At 36.9% G+C, this 15,889-nt stretch overlaps 3 protein-coding genes and 1 pseudogene across 4 annotated transcripts; 2 read left to right on the top strand and 2 right to left on the bottom strand.

The window, feature by feature from the left end:
* Window positions 1-1,238: 1,238 nt before the first annotated feature.
* On the bottom strand, window positions 1,239-6,891 carry LOC132172973 (endoglucanase 2-like; annotated as a pseudogene).
* Window positions 6,892-7,119: 228 nt separating this feature from the next.
* Window positions 7,120-8,888, top strand: LOC132172763 (L10-interacting MYB domain-containing protein-like). Of its 2 annotated transcripts, XM_059584333.1 has the most exons (4): window positions 7,120-7,223; window positions 7,437-7,781; window positions 8,280-8,538; window positions 8,640-8,888. In XM_059584333.1, exons 1-4 carry the CDS (start codon window positions 7,170-7,172, stop codon window positions 8,678-8,680), a joined length of 699 nt encoding a protein of 232 aa, XP_059440316.1. In that variant the 5' UTR covers window positions 7,120-7,169; the 3' UTR covers window positions 8,681-8,888. The 2 variants fall into 2 exon arrangements, with proteins under 2 accessions (XP_059440316.1, XP_059440315.1); XM_059584332.1 differs by having other exon boundaries at window positions 8,280-8,888.
* Window positions 8,889-9,611: 723 nt separating this feature from the next.
* Window positions 9,612-13,597, top strand: LOC132171783 (uncharacterized). Its single transcript, XM_059583182.1, has 7 exons — window positions 9,612-9,939; window positions 11,347-11,747; window positions 11,875-11,902; window positions 12,136-12,209; window positions 12,312-12,487; window positions 12,670-12,750; window positions 13,214-13,597. The coding sequence occupies exons 1-7, from the start codon at window positions 9,774-9,776 to the stop codon at window positions 13,260-13,262; spliced, it is 975 nt and encodes a 324-aa protein (XP_059439165.1). The 5' UTR covers window positions 9,612-9,773; the 3' UTR covers window positions 13,263-13,597.
* Window positions 13,598-14,570: 973 nt separating this feature from the next.
* LOC132172096 (uncharacterized) lies at window positions 14,571-15,285 on the bottom strand. The gene has a single exon (XM_059583540.1). It carries the CDS (start codon window positions 15,194-15,196, stop codon window positions 14,663-14,665), a length of 534 nt encoding a protein of 177 aa, XP_059439523.1. The 5' UTR covers window positions 15,197-15,285; the 3' UTR covers window positions 14,571-14,662.
* Window positions 15,286-15,889: the final 604 nt, after the last annotated feature.

Genomic DNA, 15,889 nt, shown 5'->3' with positions numbered 1-15,889 from the left:
ACGCTCCTCAAACACACATTCAAACAAGGCCTTAGTATAATAATCCTATAGTTTGAATGGTCTTTATCATTTTGCCATCTTTCGTAGAGACAACAAAATTGGATGATATTAGAAAAAATAAAAATGTCTCCATTAGACCATCGAGCCTAATTTATGGTATTTAAGTGTGGAATTATTTTTAGATTTAAAAATGGTAATGACACTTCCTAAAAAATTCACACCTTCTATACTCATTGACCTGACAGTGGTATTGTGATAACCCAAAATATTTGATTGACTTAGCACTATCACATCAGCAAAATATATGAAAAAAGGTTTAGCTCATCATTAGTGGCCGAGTATCCCCTTGGGGTGGTTGGCCATCTAATCGAACTTCGAAGGTGGCTACACCCACCACAGGCCCATTGGAAGTGGTCACAACCCTTTTGATGTGTCATCTGGTGGTTGCGACCACCAAATCAGATGGTCTAACCGACAAGATAGGAATAATTTTTTTATTTTTTTGGTCTCCGTAGCACTACTCTTTGAGATTTTAAAGAGACATAAAAATTGGAATTAAGAAATGAAATGGAGAACAGGAAAAAATATTTTATCCCAATTTTTAAATATGGGGACAATTTTACCCCAATATTAACACTTTTTTGACTACTGGAAATGGAAATTATATTCCAATAATTTGCCTCACAAATGGCCAATATTGAGACGCCCGGTAATCAATATTGCAGAGGCGTCACTATATAGCATCCTTTCACTTCCTTCGCTCCTTCTCAAAATTGCACTAACATTCATTACAAATCCATATATTGAAATGGACTGTGTATAGGGAAATGTGGAACTTGTACCCTCCATGGGATGATCAGGAAGCTTGTTCAGGGAGTAGCATCAGATCAGTACACAAAGTATAAACCAAAGAAATAATCTTTTCATTTACTTATCACATGTCTTGTTCTAATATGTATATCCACTGTGGGCTGAACTCTCTTAAAGCACCGAAGACCCGTGATCGTGTTAGATCATAGAATATCAACTTAAGCTTTTGAAGTAATTGATAATTTATCACAATATAGCTCTTGAGTTTTAACATCGTCCTCATAATTCATCTTTCATTTCAATTAAATATTCCACGTGTTGAGCCTCACTTTTTGCCAGTTTGGTCCGGCCTCAGAATATCTCAAAGGGGAAGCACAGATTATCTGTTTCAGCTAATCAGTTGATTAATTCCTTTCCAACGATGTCTTTTATGCAAAAGACTCAACTACTGAAGAACTGGTTACTAAGCCAGAGAGGAGGCCGACGATGAGAGCAGTGTTGTATGTGGTTGGTTCACCCTGCATTAAATTGTTTCGTGCATCAATGTAAGTCTCATTTAGGAAGGGCCCGCCCACTAGTGCTCCAACGGCTACATTTGGGTTGGGATTGGAAGAGTTAAGCCACTTGAACCCATCGCTGCAGCCAGTGTCAGCATCAACAGGAATTGAAGCTCCCCTGTGGTGTACATATTGAGGATAGTTACTCCCATGCCCAACGAGATAGCTCATCTTCATCAAATTTTTGCCCAACACATAATCTACCTGAATGTAGTTGAGAAGGGGTTAGAAGCAAAACAAAAAAGATGCCATTATTGAATGGTTACAGGTGATAGGCTGCTAAACTGGGGATACAAAGGAGATGTCAAATGCTCTTTTTGCATAAACCAATTGAAGAGCCGTGACCATTTATTTTTTGAATGTAGTTTTTGCTATAGAATTTGGAGGTTTTGTATGTCCAGATGCAGAGTGGCTAACCCTCCTGTAATATGGGAGGATATTCTACAACTGGGATGTAGTAATTGGGGATGTAAAACTCTTAAAGCCTTGCTTTGCTGTCTGGTTTTGGGTTCTGCTGTGTATAATATCTGGTACACTCGAAATGAACTCAAGTATGCAGGTCATCCAAGCACAGAGGAGCAGATTTTGAAGAAGATACTGTGGGAAGTTCAAATCAGAGCAGTTGGGAAAGGAAAGTTTCCAAAAACTAGGGAGAACCTTGTGCTTTGTTCTCTATGGAACTTGCCTGCAGACTTGCTCTGTTGATGCAGTTTCTGCATTTTTGCTGGTTTGGTTGTCTCTGTTTTTTGTGGTTAGTTTCTAGTCCTCTGTAAGGGCTTGTTTTGGTTTGCTGTAAGATGTTTCTACAGCTCTGTGGTTTCTTTTAGTATGATTGGTTTTGGCCTCTGTGAGGCTGTGTTTTAGCCCGTTGGAAGGGCTTGTAACTGGTGATACTTTGTCTTTGGTTTGTTTTGCTTTTAAATAGAGGAGACTGCTTATTCTTAAAAAAAAGGGTTGGAGGCCAAGATGCAGAATTATTGCACCTTATTCCAACAAATTGCATACCTGCGAAATGGCAAATTTGCGAAGATCTTCTGGCTTGTAGGATTTACCATGGCAATATAGAGTTTCAGTCTGGGATGTAAGCATGTAATCACTACAAAGAACACACAGGAATGCAGATGCCACAGGATGGAGCAGTGAGTTCCACTCGGTCACCCAAATCAGACCACCTACTTCAAAAGGACATATTCCACTTCAAGATGCAAATGGAATGAATGCTGCTGTCTATGAAACTAGAAGGGTATATGATACATAAATAACATTTTGATGATCATATCAGTGATATTTGTGTGTAATTTAGCTTGCAAGTAAAGGAACACAACCTGAAAACTAAAAAGCCCTGCAAGGAGATCCACATAGTGGGCTGTGATATGATAAATTTTCAGCTGTTTGATTGACAGCTATCCTACAAAATAAATTTATAAAATACGTATACAAAAAAGAAAGAGAGAGTAGAACTTTCATTGCAAAAATATGCCAGATTCCTCAACTAGATTAATTGGTCTCAACTGCTGAATTATCTTTTGAATGTACCTTAAAAAAATGATGAGTGGCAAGAGGAGGATATTTGCCATTGGTAACTATGTTAATCAGAGGCTCTTGAACCGCGGCCAAAGACAAGCACACAAAAAAAAGAAGAAAAGCAAAGTAACAAGCTTTACAGAATATCCCTGCTGGTCTTTTTAGATATACACATGTTGATCTATGTGTATGCGTGCGTGTGTGTGAGAGAGAGAGAGGGGGAGAGAAAGAAAAGAACATTACTATCTGTTCTGCTGGAAGTGGCCGTCGGTGAATCAGGAAGTAGTGCACACATGATGGCCTCAGCTGATTCCCTGTACATCTGGAGATCAAGATTCTCAGCAATTGACACATCTTTCGCACCAAAGAAATTTATCCTGGACAGAAGAACCTGCTCAGAAATTGCAAAAATATTAGCATAGGTTTACTTTAGTCTTCATGCAACTGTTTGGTGTCAGCTATTACTAGATACATCCTGCTTTAAATTCCACAACACCCATATTGCATGCACAACTTTGAGCCACCTTCTCTCTTTTCATAAAGCTTCCCCAATATACAAAACTACATAGTAGATGGAATTTACTATGACATGATTAGTATCACTCAGGGGATTGTATGGTCTCAAAGAGTGCTCTAAATAAACAACATTTCAAGAAGATTTTATAACTTCAAGCTGATAAGAAGTAATGGAGCAAATCAAAAAGAAGTTATAAACAAGTGATGGTAATTTTGATTAGCCTATGCATTATGGTGAAACTTCAATACATGCCTAAGAGAAAAAGTACTTCTTGAAAACTAGAATTGAAACAATAAAAGCACTACATCATAATACATACCGTAGTTCCAGCATGCTTGTTATCCCAACTAAACCAAGTCGGGCTCCCCCACTCGGCAAATTCTTTCCCATTTTGTTCAGTTACATATTTGAGGTATGATTGGTCTCCAGTTGCATGATAGAGCCAGGTCGCTGCCCACAAGAGTTCATCTCCATATCCTGTGGAGTTGTAGTATTTCTGCACTTGGGGGATGCTGACACTGTATGAACCTCTATAAGTATCAGCAAAAATAAACAGCTGCTGGGCATGCATAAGGAGCACCCTAGAATAAGTTGAATTAATTTTCTTGAAAACCAGAGATGCTGATGCCATAGCTGCTGCAGTCTCTGCTGCAACTTCTGTTCCCGGGAATGACATGTTAACCTGCATGAGAGGTCTTTTCTCTGTCATGGATTCAGGTCTTTCCCAACATTTGTGGTCTAATTCAGGATCACCCACCTTCAACAACACAAAGAAGGAATCACACAACAATTCAGAGGATAAATTTTTCTTATACAGCCACATCTATAAATACAGGTTATCACACTATACTGAAAAACATACAAAAAACATTAGTTTATTGCGGGTGGCTTCCTTTATATAGCGCACACACATATATAAGTGAGAACTAACCATAATGCTAAAAAAGAAGACGAGCTGCGTTCTCACAATCCTGCAAGCTTATAATAAGATTACTAGTCTCTATAATGTAATACTACTTTTCACACTCATTTATCATTTTAACCACATAAAACACATCACGTAAGCCATTATAAAACAGGCGTGATTAATTGGTGTGGAGAGTAGCATTACTCCAATACATTATTCACATTTTTACAATAATGTATGCACTCTTGTAATAAGGAAATGCATTGCCGTCGGATCAAAAGTAAATCCAACCATTTTAGGACATTACCATATTTTAGAACTATGGAATATAAATCCTCCAAGAGCAATGAAATGATGAAAGAAACGCTAAATCCTTAAAAACAGAAGTTGAATTTACATACTAATCTATGTAACATTAGTCTACAAATTATGATATATGCTATCAAGCAGCGTGTTATGATAAACTCAAAAGTAAGAATAAATTAACACATTTGGGCAACCTGAACATAGAGCACATTTGAAGAAGGATGGGCAAGTAATAAGATAATCAGTGATCCACTTCAGCGAGTCCTGAGCGTGTCCCAATTGCTTCACTGCATTCAACTGATCCCCATACTCAAGAATCGCCCATGACAACACTGTTGCAGTAAAAGCCATGGGGAATCCAAACTTGATGAGATCACCAGCATCATACATTCCTTTCGATAAATCCAAATCTTCCTCACTCCCATCTCTTAACCCCGAGTCCTCTCTCCACGCAATCCTATTATTTACCAACTTCCCAGCTGCATCAACAAATTGTGATCAGGAGATAAGTACTTGGGGAAGTTTTCAAGAAGATCATTGATATAACATTATGGAAATAATGGTTAAATGATTAGATTTATGGAATTGTTGTACATTTTTGAATGTCGAAGAATTGCAAGGCGGTTTCAAGAGCGTCGGCGTATTTTTGAACAATGGCGCCGGGGTGGTGAGGGATTGAAGGCGGCCCCGAGTGACGAAAATTTCTTAGAATAGTGAGTGTACTCGCTGTGACAACCAGAGCTCCAATCACTGACACAATCAACCACCAAAACCAGCCCTTGGATTTTGCTTTCTCGGCTGCCTCATCTCCCATTCAATTTCCCACAATTCTTGCTTTGGTTTCTCAGGAGTGAATTGTAATCCAAAGAGCCAAAAAGTGAAATGGGAATTCGCCGACTATTGAAGGAAAGCAATTTCTGATGCTTTGAAATACCATGCGCGATGAAACATCTTTTGCTACCGTTAAGGATGCCGGACGACGTCGATCTTTGCGGTTTTGTAATTGTAAATGCGAGAAAACGACAGGCCGGCTTGTCGTTCCCGCTGAAACTGGAAAAATGAAAGATTGCGTTCCCTCTGTTTCTTTGCGGAGGAAAGTCGGCTGGTAGACCCCGGCCACTACATCGTGGACGCGTGTGGAGTGCACGAGTTGCTTTCATTGGACAACTTTGAGAAATGCAAAAATCAAAATCAAATTTTTTAAAATAATAAATCTTATGAAATATGTTGCATCTTTTGAGATTTTTTTTTTTTTTTTGAAATAAAATTTAATAAATGTAACAGTTTTCTTTGTGTTATAAGCTGCTTGAAGCAAGCGAATCTTATAGCCCTTGTCCACTGTTTGAAATTGAATGACATGCAATTTGGCCTATCAATTATAATAATTTTTTAAAAAATATTTTTTTTTATTTATCAATTTTGGTTAGGTTGTTATTGTTGCCTCCGTTTGTTTTCCTTGGTGGCGCCATCTAATTGTAACTTTCATAATAATTATCATCGACACCTTCATAACCACTTTGACGTCACCACCTTTTAACACCGTGTCATTCACATCAGCCTACTCAAAAATGGCTGATGTGGATCTGAGGTTAAAACCAGTGCTGTCAATAGAGTCCTGATTCACAGCATACGGCGTGCTTAGCACGCCTGTGCAATTTATATTTTTTTTTGCACAAAGCACGCCGCGTGCTGTTTTGATTCACCCTGGTTTTCATATTGAATTTCTTCAAAGCTCGATATGCTTTCATGTTAGTCTCAACCTCCCACGCGCTAGTTCACAATCCTCTTTGACCTCTCAGGCTAACTTTTTGTCGTTATCCTCTACTTTTCCTTTGAGCCGCTTACGTGTCAGTGCATGAATCTCACACATCGATCAAAGCCCATCTGTTACCTTTTCGTTGCCTATCCGGCCGCCAATGCTATTGTCACTTAGGTGTTTTTTTTTTTTTTTTTAATAATTTTTTTTGCTTTTTTCTATTGTAAATCTTTTGTTGTTTTAAAGTATTTGTATTTCTCCACTATTTGCTTTATTTTTTGTATTTATGTTGTGCTTCTTGGGTTTTGTAAGTTTTAATCTCTCTATGCTAATGTGGTTTGATCTTACTCTAGAGACCTATGTTAACGAAAAATATAATACTCCATTTTTATCGCTTCTCTTTCGGATTTTGACAATGCCTTAATTAATAATTTAAAAATGTTATCTTCATAATAACTAACATTATTGTGAAGATAAATATTTCACTTAATTGTGATTTGACCTTACTTTTCATTTTGAACAATTTAAAGTCAAAAATATTATTTAACCAAAATTGAGAGAGAAAAAAAGAATAACCAAAAAATGCTAAAACTACCATAATCTTTGGTCTCCGTGCCCAAAATTTTGAGTTTTTCGCATTCGCTTCCCGCTTCTAATGGTTATTATTCTCCACTCAAAATTCAAAAAAGCCACTAGAAATAGAAAAAGAAAAAATTCCATTCGCTAAGCAACAAACTCTCTCTCTCTCTCTCTGGGATCGTGGTTTCATCGTATTCAATTCGTTTTCCAAGGATGCCCGAGAAAAGGTCGAGAAAGCAAAGCAACCGCGGCTCTGATTCAAAAACGGTTAGTCAACTGTCACTGTTTCCAACAACCATGTCCAAATTTGAATATTATACTGGATGGTTACATTTGTTAAGGATTTCCCTAAAAACTAAGCCAGAATTTCTTCGTCCCAATCAATTAAACTAACATTTACATGATATAAGAATCGTAAAGAAATTTCTTAAAAGAAAACATTGTTATTTGTTAATTCCTAGAAGAATATGCATGTTTTAGATTGATAACCAGACAAGTGAAGAGCAATCAGAGGATGTTTGGTCCCGGCCAAACTGGCCACCACGCACGGAGAAGATATTTGTAGAATTGCTGATTGAGGAAATGAAATACCACTTGGACGTGTGTGTCAGTGGATTTGATGAGAAGGCATGGGATCGTGTCTGCAAGGAATTCAATCAGGAGACAGGTCTAAATTATGATAAAAAGGAACTGAAAAAACACCTTACTATTTTAAGAAAACGGTACCGCATTGTAAAACCTTTATATAACCACGGTGGCTTTGGTTGGGATTATCGTCGGAAGATGGTGGATGTTGATGATCATATCTGGGCAGAATATATCCAGGTACATATTTACTTCTCTTTAGATCCCCTCTCTCTCTCTCTCTCTCTCTCTCTTGGTTTAATTATTGTTACATTTGATTATATTAATTAATTATAAAAAAATATTTATTTGTGGATACTTCAAATACTTGTCAAACATTTTTTTCTATCTATTAAAAGTATTTGCATTTGATCGAAAGATTTATATTTTTCATGTCAATCTAATTTTTTTTAGGAAAAACTAAAATTTTAAAGTTTACGAAGTCAACTAATTTATAATATTTCTTTACTTTAACAATAATGCAAGCTTCGATAAGTATAGAGTGCAGAATAATAATAAACAAGAGAAAGAGACAAGATATTAAGTTGTTCGGCATATAGCTTACATTTACACACTAAAGCCCTATAAGCTATATATAAGTAATGTGGGGTAAGCCTACAGCCACTATGAGTAACATTTGAGCTTCATTGTATCTTGTGAAGGGTTTTCCCTGGTTTCAATTCATATTTTTCAATGCAGGCGTATCCTGAGATTAAGCCATACAGGAAATGGGGGTGTCCAATATATGAAGAGCTATGCACGATATTTACAAAACCAAAGGCCACTGGGCAGTATGCCTATGCAAGTACTGGTTGGAGCAGGTCTGGCAGCATTGATCTTCCACGCTCACATGGATGCAACAAGCGCCAGGCGCAGGCAGCGCAGCCTCAGGTTTCAGGTGCCAACAAGAAACATCACAAAGGAGCTGAGAATTCGAAGGGAGCTGCAGCATGTAAAAGTACTGATGACCCACATTCTGCAAATAATTGCATTGCAATAATAAATGGTATGCAAGGTGTTGATCGCCGCACTTACAATGCAGCTCTGGATTTGTTTCAGAACCTATGCTGGAGAAAAACATTCATGTCATTGAAAAGTGAGAAACGTTTGACCTGGTTGAAGGCCATGCTTCCCGGTGTTCAATGATGCAAGGGGTGGCAGTGGGTGAAGAAGTCAAAATAGCTGTGGCTTGTGATCATGTCACCCATGGTTTTTGTTAGACTTTTGGACAATGAAACTCAGGAATGGAAGAACTAGCTCTTCATCATTCACTAGGAATATATATAGCATGAATTTGCTACTTTTAGTTTTGGACATATGTGAATGTTTTATGCAATATGAATGACTTCTTATGATTAAGTTGCTTTCTTAAAACACGTGAAGTTATAGGCGTGAAAAGTAAGATCATTTCAAGTAACATTAAAGAAAAGATTATTTTAAGTAACATTAAAGTTTTTTTAAAAAAAAATTAGGCTGAAAGATTGTTTTTTACTTATCTATTAAATTTACATATGCTCTTAAAGTATGTAATTTTCGTATGCATTTTTTAAAAATGCATGTAAGAATCTCATTTTCTATTAAAAATGCATTTAAAATTACTCTTATGATATATATAAGTTTAAAATTAAAAAATACATGTAAATTTTAAAACACGTGATATTATAAGTGTAAAAAATAACACTACTTTGGTAAAAATAACACTTTTTTAAATTGGGTTGAAAGATTTTTTTTTTTTACTTACCTATTAAACTTATATGATTTTGTATATATTTTTTTAAAAAAAATGTATATATATTTTAAAAAATGCATTTTTTTAATTTTTATAGATTGATTTGAATAAAATTTATGTTCATAATAAATATTTGAATTGAATCAGAAAATTAGTATGATTAGAATCCATGCTTGTCAAGGGCCCAGCCCATTTAAAGTAGGGAAAATCGAAATGTTTGTAAAGGCCCATTCGCAAGGACCAAATGCACAATTACCAGTCTCGTGGGTGAGCCACGTGACAGAGAGAGAGAGAGAGAGAGAGAGGGTGACGAAATTCCTTTCCTCCCTCTTTTCCTTTCCTTTCCTTTGACTTCAAAGACCATCGTGGATGAGCCGCAACAAGTAAAACCGAAAGAGTTACAGTTCGTATCGGCGTTGCGAGAGAGAGAGAGAGAGAGAGAGAGAGAGAGAGAGAGAAAGGGAATGGGGGAGGGAAGAGAAGGCGATTGGGAGTGCAGTGGGTGCAAGAACAGGAACTACGCCTTCAGGTCGTTCTGCAACCGGTGCAAGCAGCCTCGGCTTCTCGTCGACACCAAAACCCCCGCCGACTCCAAGTGGTTCCCGCGTATCGGCGATTGGATCTGTACCGGTTAGTTTGGCTCTTCGTCTATTGTCCTCTCTTTGTCTGTTTGTTTTGAATTTGACTTCCCTCCATTCGCATATTTGTTATTGCTTTGTCAATGGATGTTGGGGCATGGTTGGGTTCTAGGGTTTTTCGAAGGCTCTGGATAAGGTTTTGGTTTGGGCTAGGGATTAAAATTATTGCGGTTGGTTTGGGTTTTAGGTTTTTTAGGAGTACGCTGTACGCTGGACTCTGCAGCTAGGGCTTTTTGGTTGTGGGATTAAGATCCTCTAGATTGTCTTGTGGAGTTGAAACCTAATCATTATTTAAGTTAAATGGTTCAGATTTTGCCACCACAGCATTTATCACATCTGATATGCTGAATTCAGGTTTTGAGATATTCTTAAATTTTCTTTAATTCATCATGTTTCATATGCGATAAATGCTGAAATGGTATAATATGAACCATATGATTTGAAATAATAGTTAGGATTTAAGGAAATGTAGAGGATCCTGATCTACCAAAATATTTTATTTTTTGTTGCTTTTTTATTGGTATAGTTTTGTTTTTAATTGTTTAATGTTTAAATCCTGTAGAGGATTAATAATTTATAGTGGGTGTGAGTTTTTCTTCGAAACAAGCTATATCATTAGATTCAAAGTAGTATTCTGCATCTTCTACTTTTCTCGATTTACCAGCTAACAAATGGAAGAGTGTTGTTTAGTAAGCTGGAACTCGGAACCGGGGACTTGTAAACATTCTGACTGCTTACAAGTGATTAGTTAGGTATCTCAACAAAGACATATGACATGAACATGGAAAGTATCAAAGACAGAATCTAGAACAACTATTTATATTTACTTTTTAGCATGTTTGTTAGTAGATAAGGGTCTGTCTCAAATTTATGTTCTCCGGTTTGCAATATTCGTTTACTCTTGAATTTGAAGGAGAGGGCGGGTGCTGTTCATTTCATAAAACATTATGCTTGATCCTACCTTTCTTGATGCTCTTTTTTGGGTGTCATCGACCAATCCAGCAGTGATTGATCACAGAGTGGTACGAAATTATTTTTCAAAGTGAGATAATGAAATTATTTTTCAATGATTGTCTCTTTCTATGCTCTTGTAATATTTGGGACATGTCTGAGAATTCATAATTTTGGTCTCCCTATATGCCATCAACTTTTTATATTACTTGTTAATATATGGGCAGTTGTTTGTTGAGTGAAATTATGACCCTTTCTACTGATTGCTTATTTAATTTGTAATCTTTTTGTCAAGTTAAGATCAGAACTTGCTATCAATTAGGTTGAGTCGTTTGTGTTTTTTGTATGTATATTTTCGTATGGGATGGACTGGGTGGTGTGCGTATACTTGGCTTCCTTTCTCCCCTGCTGCATTGTGGGTTGGGTGTGTGTGGAAATGGATCAATAGGTTGCACTAACAACAATTATGCATCAAGAGAGAAGTGCAAAAAGTGTGGGCAACCGAAGGAGGTAGCAGCAATGCCAGCAATTGCAATCCCTGGAGCTTCTCTCCCATCTTATTCACATTATTTTGCCAGGGCCCAAGGAGGACCAGAACAAAAGATGAATATGGGATTGTTTGGCAATGGAACTCCCCAGCAGGCTCTTCCTTTGAGCTCCAACTGGTCTGTAGGAGGGGTTGATAAATATGGAGTTCAACCTGCTTCTGCTTGGCCCTTGGGTGGTAACCATAATTCTGGACTTCCGTATCCAGAACCTGCTAATCAGCATCTTTCGGCTCCTAAAGGATGGCGCAATGGTGACTGGATATGCAACTGTGGCTTCCATAATTACTCCTCACGTGCCCAGGTGTGATTGCGGTAGCAGAACAATCGAGGAATTAAACATTCTTTTTCGTATTCATTACATATAAGATTCCAGATGTTTGTTATTTGTTATGATTATGTATCTTATCCAGCTTTTTTCTTATTTCCAGTGCAAAAAATGCAATGCTTTCCCACCAGGTATGCTCTCCCTTTCGGTCATTGTAGCGATAACAGATATGTTTAGAAGTAGCATCTGATCATAGATTTTCTGTATTTAGTGGTTAAAAAAAAAAGGAAAAGGCTTTCATTTTGTGATTGGGTACAGAATTGAACAACAAACTTTCGGGTTTGTTGTTTGGTTACCATGTGGATGAGTTAATAATCTGTAACTGATGTTGTTTGTTATCTTCTTCCTCTCTTTGGATGTAAAGCACTTGGAACAAAGCGACTGGCATCTGATGACTTGGTGCATGACTGGGATAACAAGAGATTAAATGTGGGACAAGTAAGGATTCATTTTCTTGTGTGGTATTTAGATTAATATATTGTTGTTTTAACCTAGGTTTAACATGCACAACTTGGTTTTTCCTTTTCTTTGAATGTTTAGACAAATATGCAGCTGCAACCATACCCAGGTTTTGAGCAAATGATAGGGACTGGTGCTGACCCTAATACTGGACCCTATGCTCCCTACTCAAATGTAAGCTCAGGTACTGCTCCGAATTTGCAAGTGTCGATGCAGTTTCCACAGCAAGCAACTACACCTGCACTGCTTGGAAAAGGGTAAACTTTTGACTGGATTCCTCCTTGTACACGTGCATACCATGTATATGGATCACTTACTTGGCTACTTAGATTTCTTGTGAGCCTTTAGGTCTGTCGAGCACACACCTGATCATTGTGTGCGCTTCCGCAAGTTCTCTTGTGATCAATATTTTAATACTTCTATTCTCTTCACTAAGCAGAGCCAAACAATGGCGCGAAGGAGATTGGATGTGTACAAATTGCAACAACCATAATTATGCATCCCGGTTACAATGCAATAGGTTAGTAAATCTGAACCTGCTAAGTTGTACTTGGATTCTGGCTGCTGTGGGAGCATCTTACTAATGTTGCAATATAATGATGCTTTGTGAAATATTTGATCCTGATTTTTCTACGCATGAAAAGATTTGTAGATGTCACAGGATACCTTGCGAGTTCTTATTTATCTTAATGTGCTTGAGAATATGCCACCCTGTAAATCACTGGGTTATCTTCTTTTTAAAAAAAAAAGTTGTAACAACCAGATATTTACCTTCAGTAACTCTTAACTTCAAAGAAATTTTGTACAATTTCTCAAATTTTATGTCCTCACCTCCAATTAATTATAAAAAAAAGTATTTTCTATAATCTTTTAAGATTTTTCAAGTGACAAAGAAATGCAGCCTGTATAAAATTTGTTTGGCATTTATGCCTGCATGATCATTGAAGTATTGGACTGAATGTTGGAAGCGTTGTTGTCTACAGGTGTAAGACTGAAAGACATGCGCTCTCTCAGCCTGTCAACGTCGCGTAGCCACAAATATTCTGTCTTTCGGATTATCATATCTTTGAGGGGTACTTGTTGAGGTTTTGTTTTGGTTTTCATCATGTACTATGCTGGCGGGAACATGAAAATTTGTTACAAGCTTGTTGTATTCCCATAAGATAGTCATAGTCATTCTAGAAATCAGTAGGATTAGTATTTCAGTCCCTGAGGATGTAATTTACAGCTTAGATTGCTTTCATTTGTTTGCGAGAGTGTTGTTGTGAGTTGTGTGATTACCGTCCCATGTTCAATGTTCATTTTGATGATAATAGTCATGGATTGGTGTTTTATAATGGCCAAGCTAGCTTCAGAGTTTTGTTCCATATTGTTTCTTTTATTTTTAAGTTCTGTCTTCCTATCTTCGGGGTATGCATATCAACAATTGGATTTTTTTTTTTAATTAATTTAGGGGTTGGTTGAGACTGTCAAATCAATATTATGAGATAATTGAGAGATAAAAATTTGATTTATTGCATTACCCATGCGCTATAAAAATGTGGTTTATAGCATAATTTTTCATGTTGATTTGAGTGGCCATTGGACAAGGCTAGTAAAGATCCGAATTATTTCCGACGGAACAATATTTTTAGGGGAAATTTTACTTTAGCCCAGGAACTTTTACGGGATTTGACAAACTCCTTATAAACTTTTAAATCTCTCAATTTGGATCCTTAAACTTTCAATTGCTCTCAATATGGACTCTTTTATCAATTTTAGCCGTTAAAAATATCAAAAATACCAAAATATCCTTGGAATTAAGGGTAAAGTTGAAATTTTATACGAAAGTTGGGTATAAATGTCATGTAACGTTTAAAATCTGACAGAGGGTCCACATTAAGAGCAATTGAAAGTTCAAAGGCTCAAAATGAGATATTTAAAAGTTTGGGAGTTTGTCAAATTATGTAAAAGTTTAGGGGGTTAAACTGAAGTTTTCCTATATTTTTATTTGTTATTGAGATAGAATGAGAATTTGATGTAGTGGTTTTTTTTATGGAGAATAGAATTCTCCCCATTTTATGGGAAATTGAGATAATTAATTTCATGGTTTAAGTTAGATTTTCACATATTACGTCATTTAAAATTTAAAATGACAACTAAATAAAATTTGAACCAATCATCTTCATTTCATTCTGTGATCCAATTGAAGAACGACCGAAATCTTATGTGCTTGAAATAAAGATGTAATCTCCATTTCATTCTGTGATCCGATTGAAGAATGATCCTAATCTTATTGTGTGCTTGAAATAAAGATATGTAACAAAAGAGATGGTAAAAAGATGAGAAAGGAGTAGTAGATACGCCAATTCCCACTTCATTATCTGAAAGCTACAAAATTTCAGTCTTAATTTAAGATCATAATTTCGCCTTTCTTGTATTGTGGGTTTTAATCACGAACCCTTAAACACGGAAGTAGGAGACAAAGGCTGAGAGTCCAGCTGGTAAAGATTAAGCGCAGGACCCACAAACCGGAATAGTATCCAACCTCCGATGACGATGAAGATGGAAGCGTAAGCAAGCTTGTTGAGCCAAAACAGTACACCCTTTTCGCCCACGTACACCTCTATTGCCTTCTCTCCAAAACTCATGTCCTCCCACTTCTTCGGAGGGTCTGGAGCTGAAGCTTGCGCTTTCATGACCCGCCCATTGCCGGCAGCATCCTCCTCCCTCTGCTGTCTTGAACGCCTTCTTGACCTTCGCTTGAACCTGATTTCCACTGGGTTTGGCGGAGGAGCCTGTGGCCGAGCACCGTCTCCATTAGCTTCGTTGTTGTCGGTACTGCTGGTGTTGGTGGGAGTTACTCTGAGCGATCGTTGGAGACGAGGCAGGAAGATTTGGTTGGGTTTAATAGAAGGTTTGGTGAAGATGAGGGTGGTTGATGGTGCTGATTTTGAAGCGAGGGGTTGGAGGAAATTAGTGCCCATTGCTGCTTGCTGGTAGAAACTAGCAAGAGCAGCTCTAGCGGTTGGATTTCTTATCCTTTGGGCGTGACAAGGTTTCTTGGTTGGCGTTGGATGCTTGACGTTTCCATAAAGAAATAATGCGATGTGGGCAGGCTTGGGCTTTACGTGGGGCCTTTAATCACCAATTTCATCTAGGAAGTAGGAACGGACTGGCTCATTTTGTGGAATAAATTTTGAGTTATTCACTATTTATTTGAATATGTGAATTTTATGATTATATGTTGTAGGTCCTGATCCGGAACTTGATTACTATTGAAGTAAACCAAAAAAAAAAAAAATGATAAAAATTCATAGCAATTTTGCTGTTCGGATTGCTAGAAGTTCAAAGCTTTTAATATTTATGAGACTTACAGATAGATTATGAAACTCAAATTAATAAATTTTATTAATTTTTCTCTAGCTCACTTTTTGTTTTTTGCCAAAATCAAAATTATTAAATAAAAAATCTAAAAACCTCACTATGGACAAATTTTTCCTCTTGGATGAATTTTTTTTTTTCTCTAACTTAGTTTATAAAATTAGAATCTATTCATGTCAATTTTCGTAGATTGAATTGAAAAACAAGATATATATATATATATATATATATATATAGGTAATCTTAAAAAATCTAAAATATTTCAATCTTCCCATTAACAAACTGTTCATAAATGA

Source organism: Corylus avellana, chromosome ca2 (genome assembly GCF_901000735.1).
Source record: "Corylus avellana chromosome ca2, CavTom2PMs-1.0".
Taxonomy (NCBI): Eukaryota; Viridiplantae; Streptophyta; class Magnoliopsida; order Fagales; family Betulaceae; genus Corylus; species Corylus avellana.
Note: the sequence above shows the minus strand (reverse complement) of the source record. Positions and strands in the feature narration are given on the sequence as shown.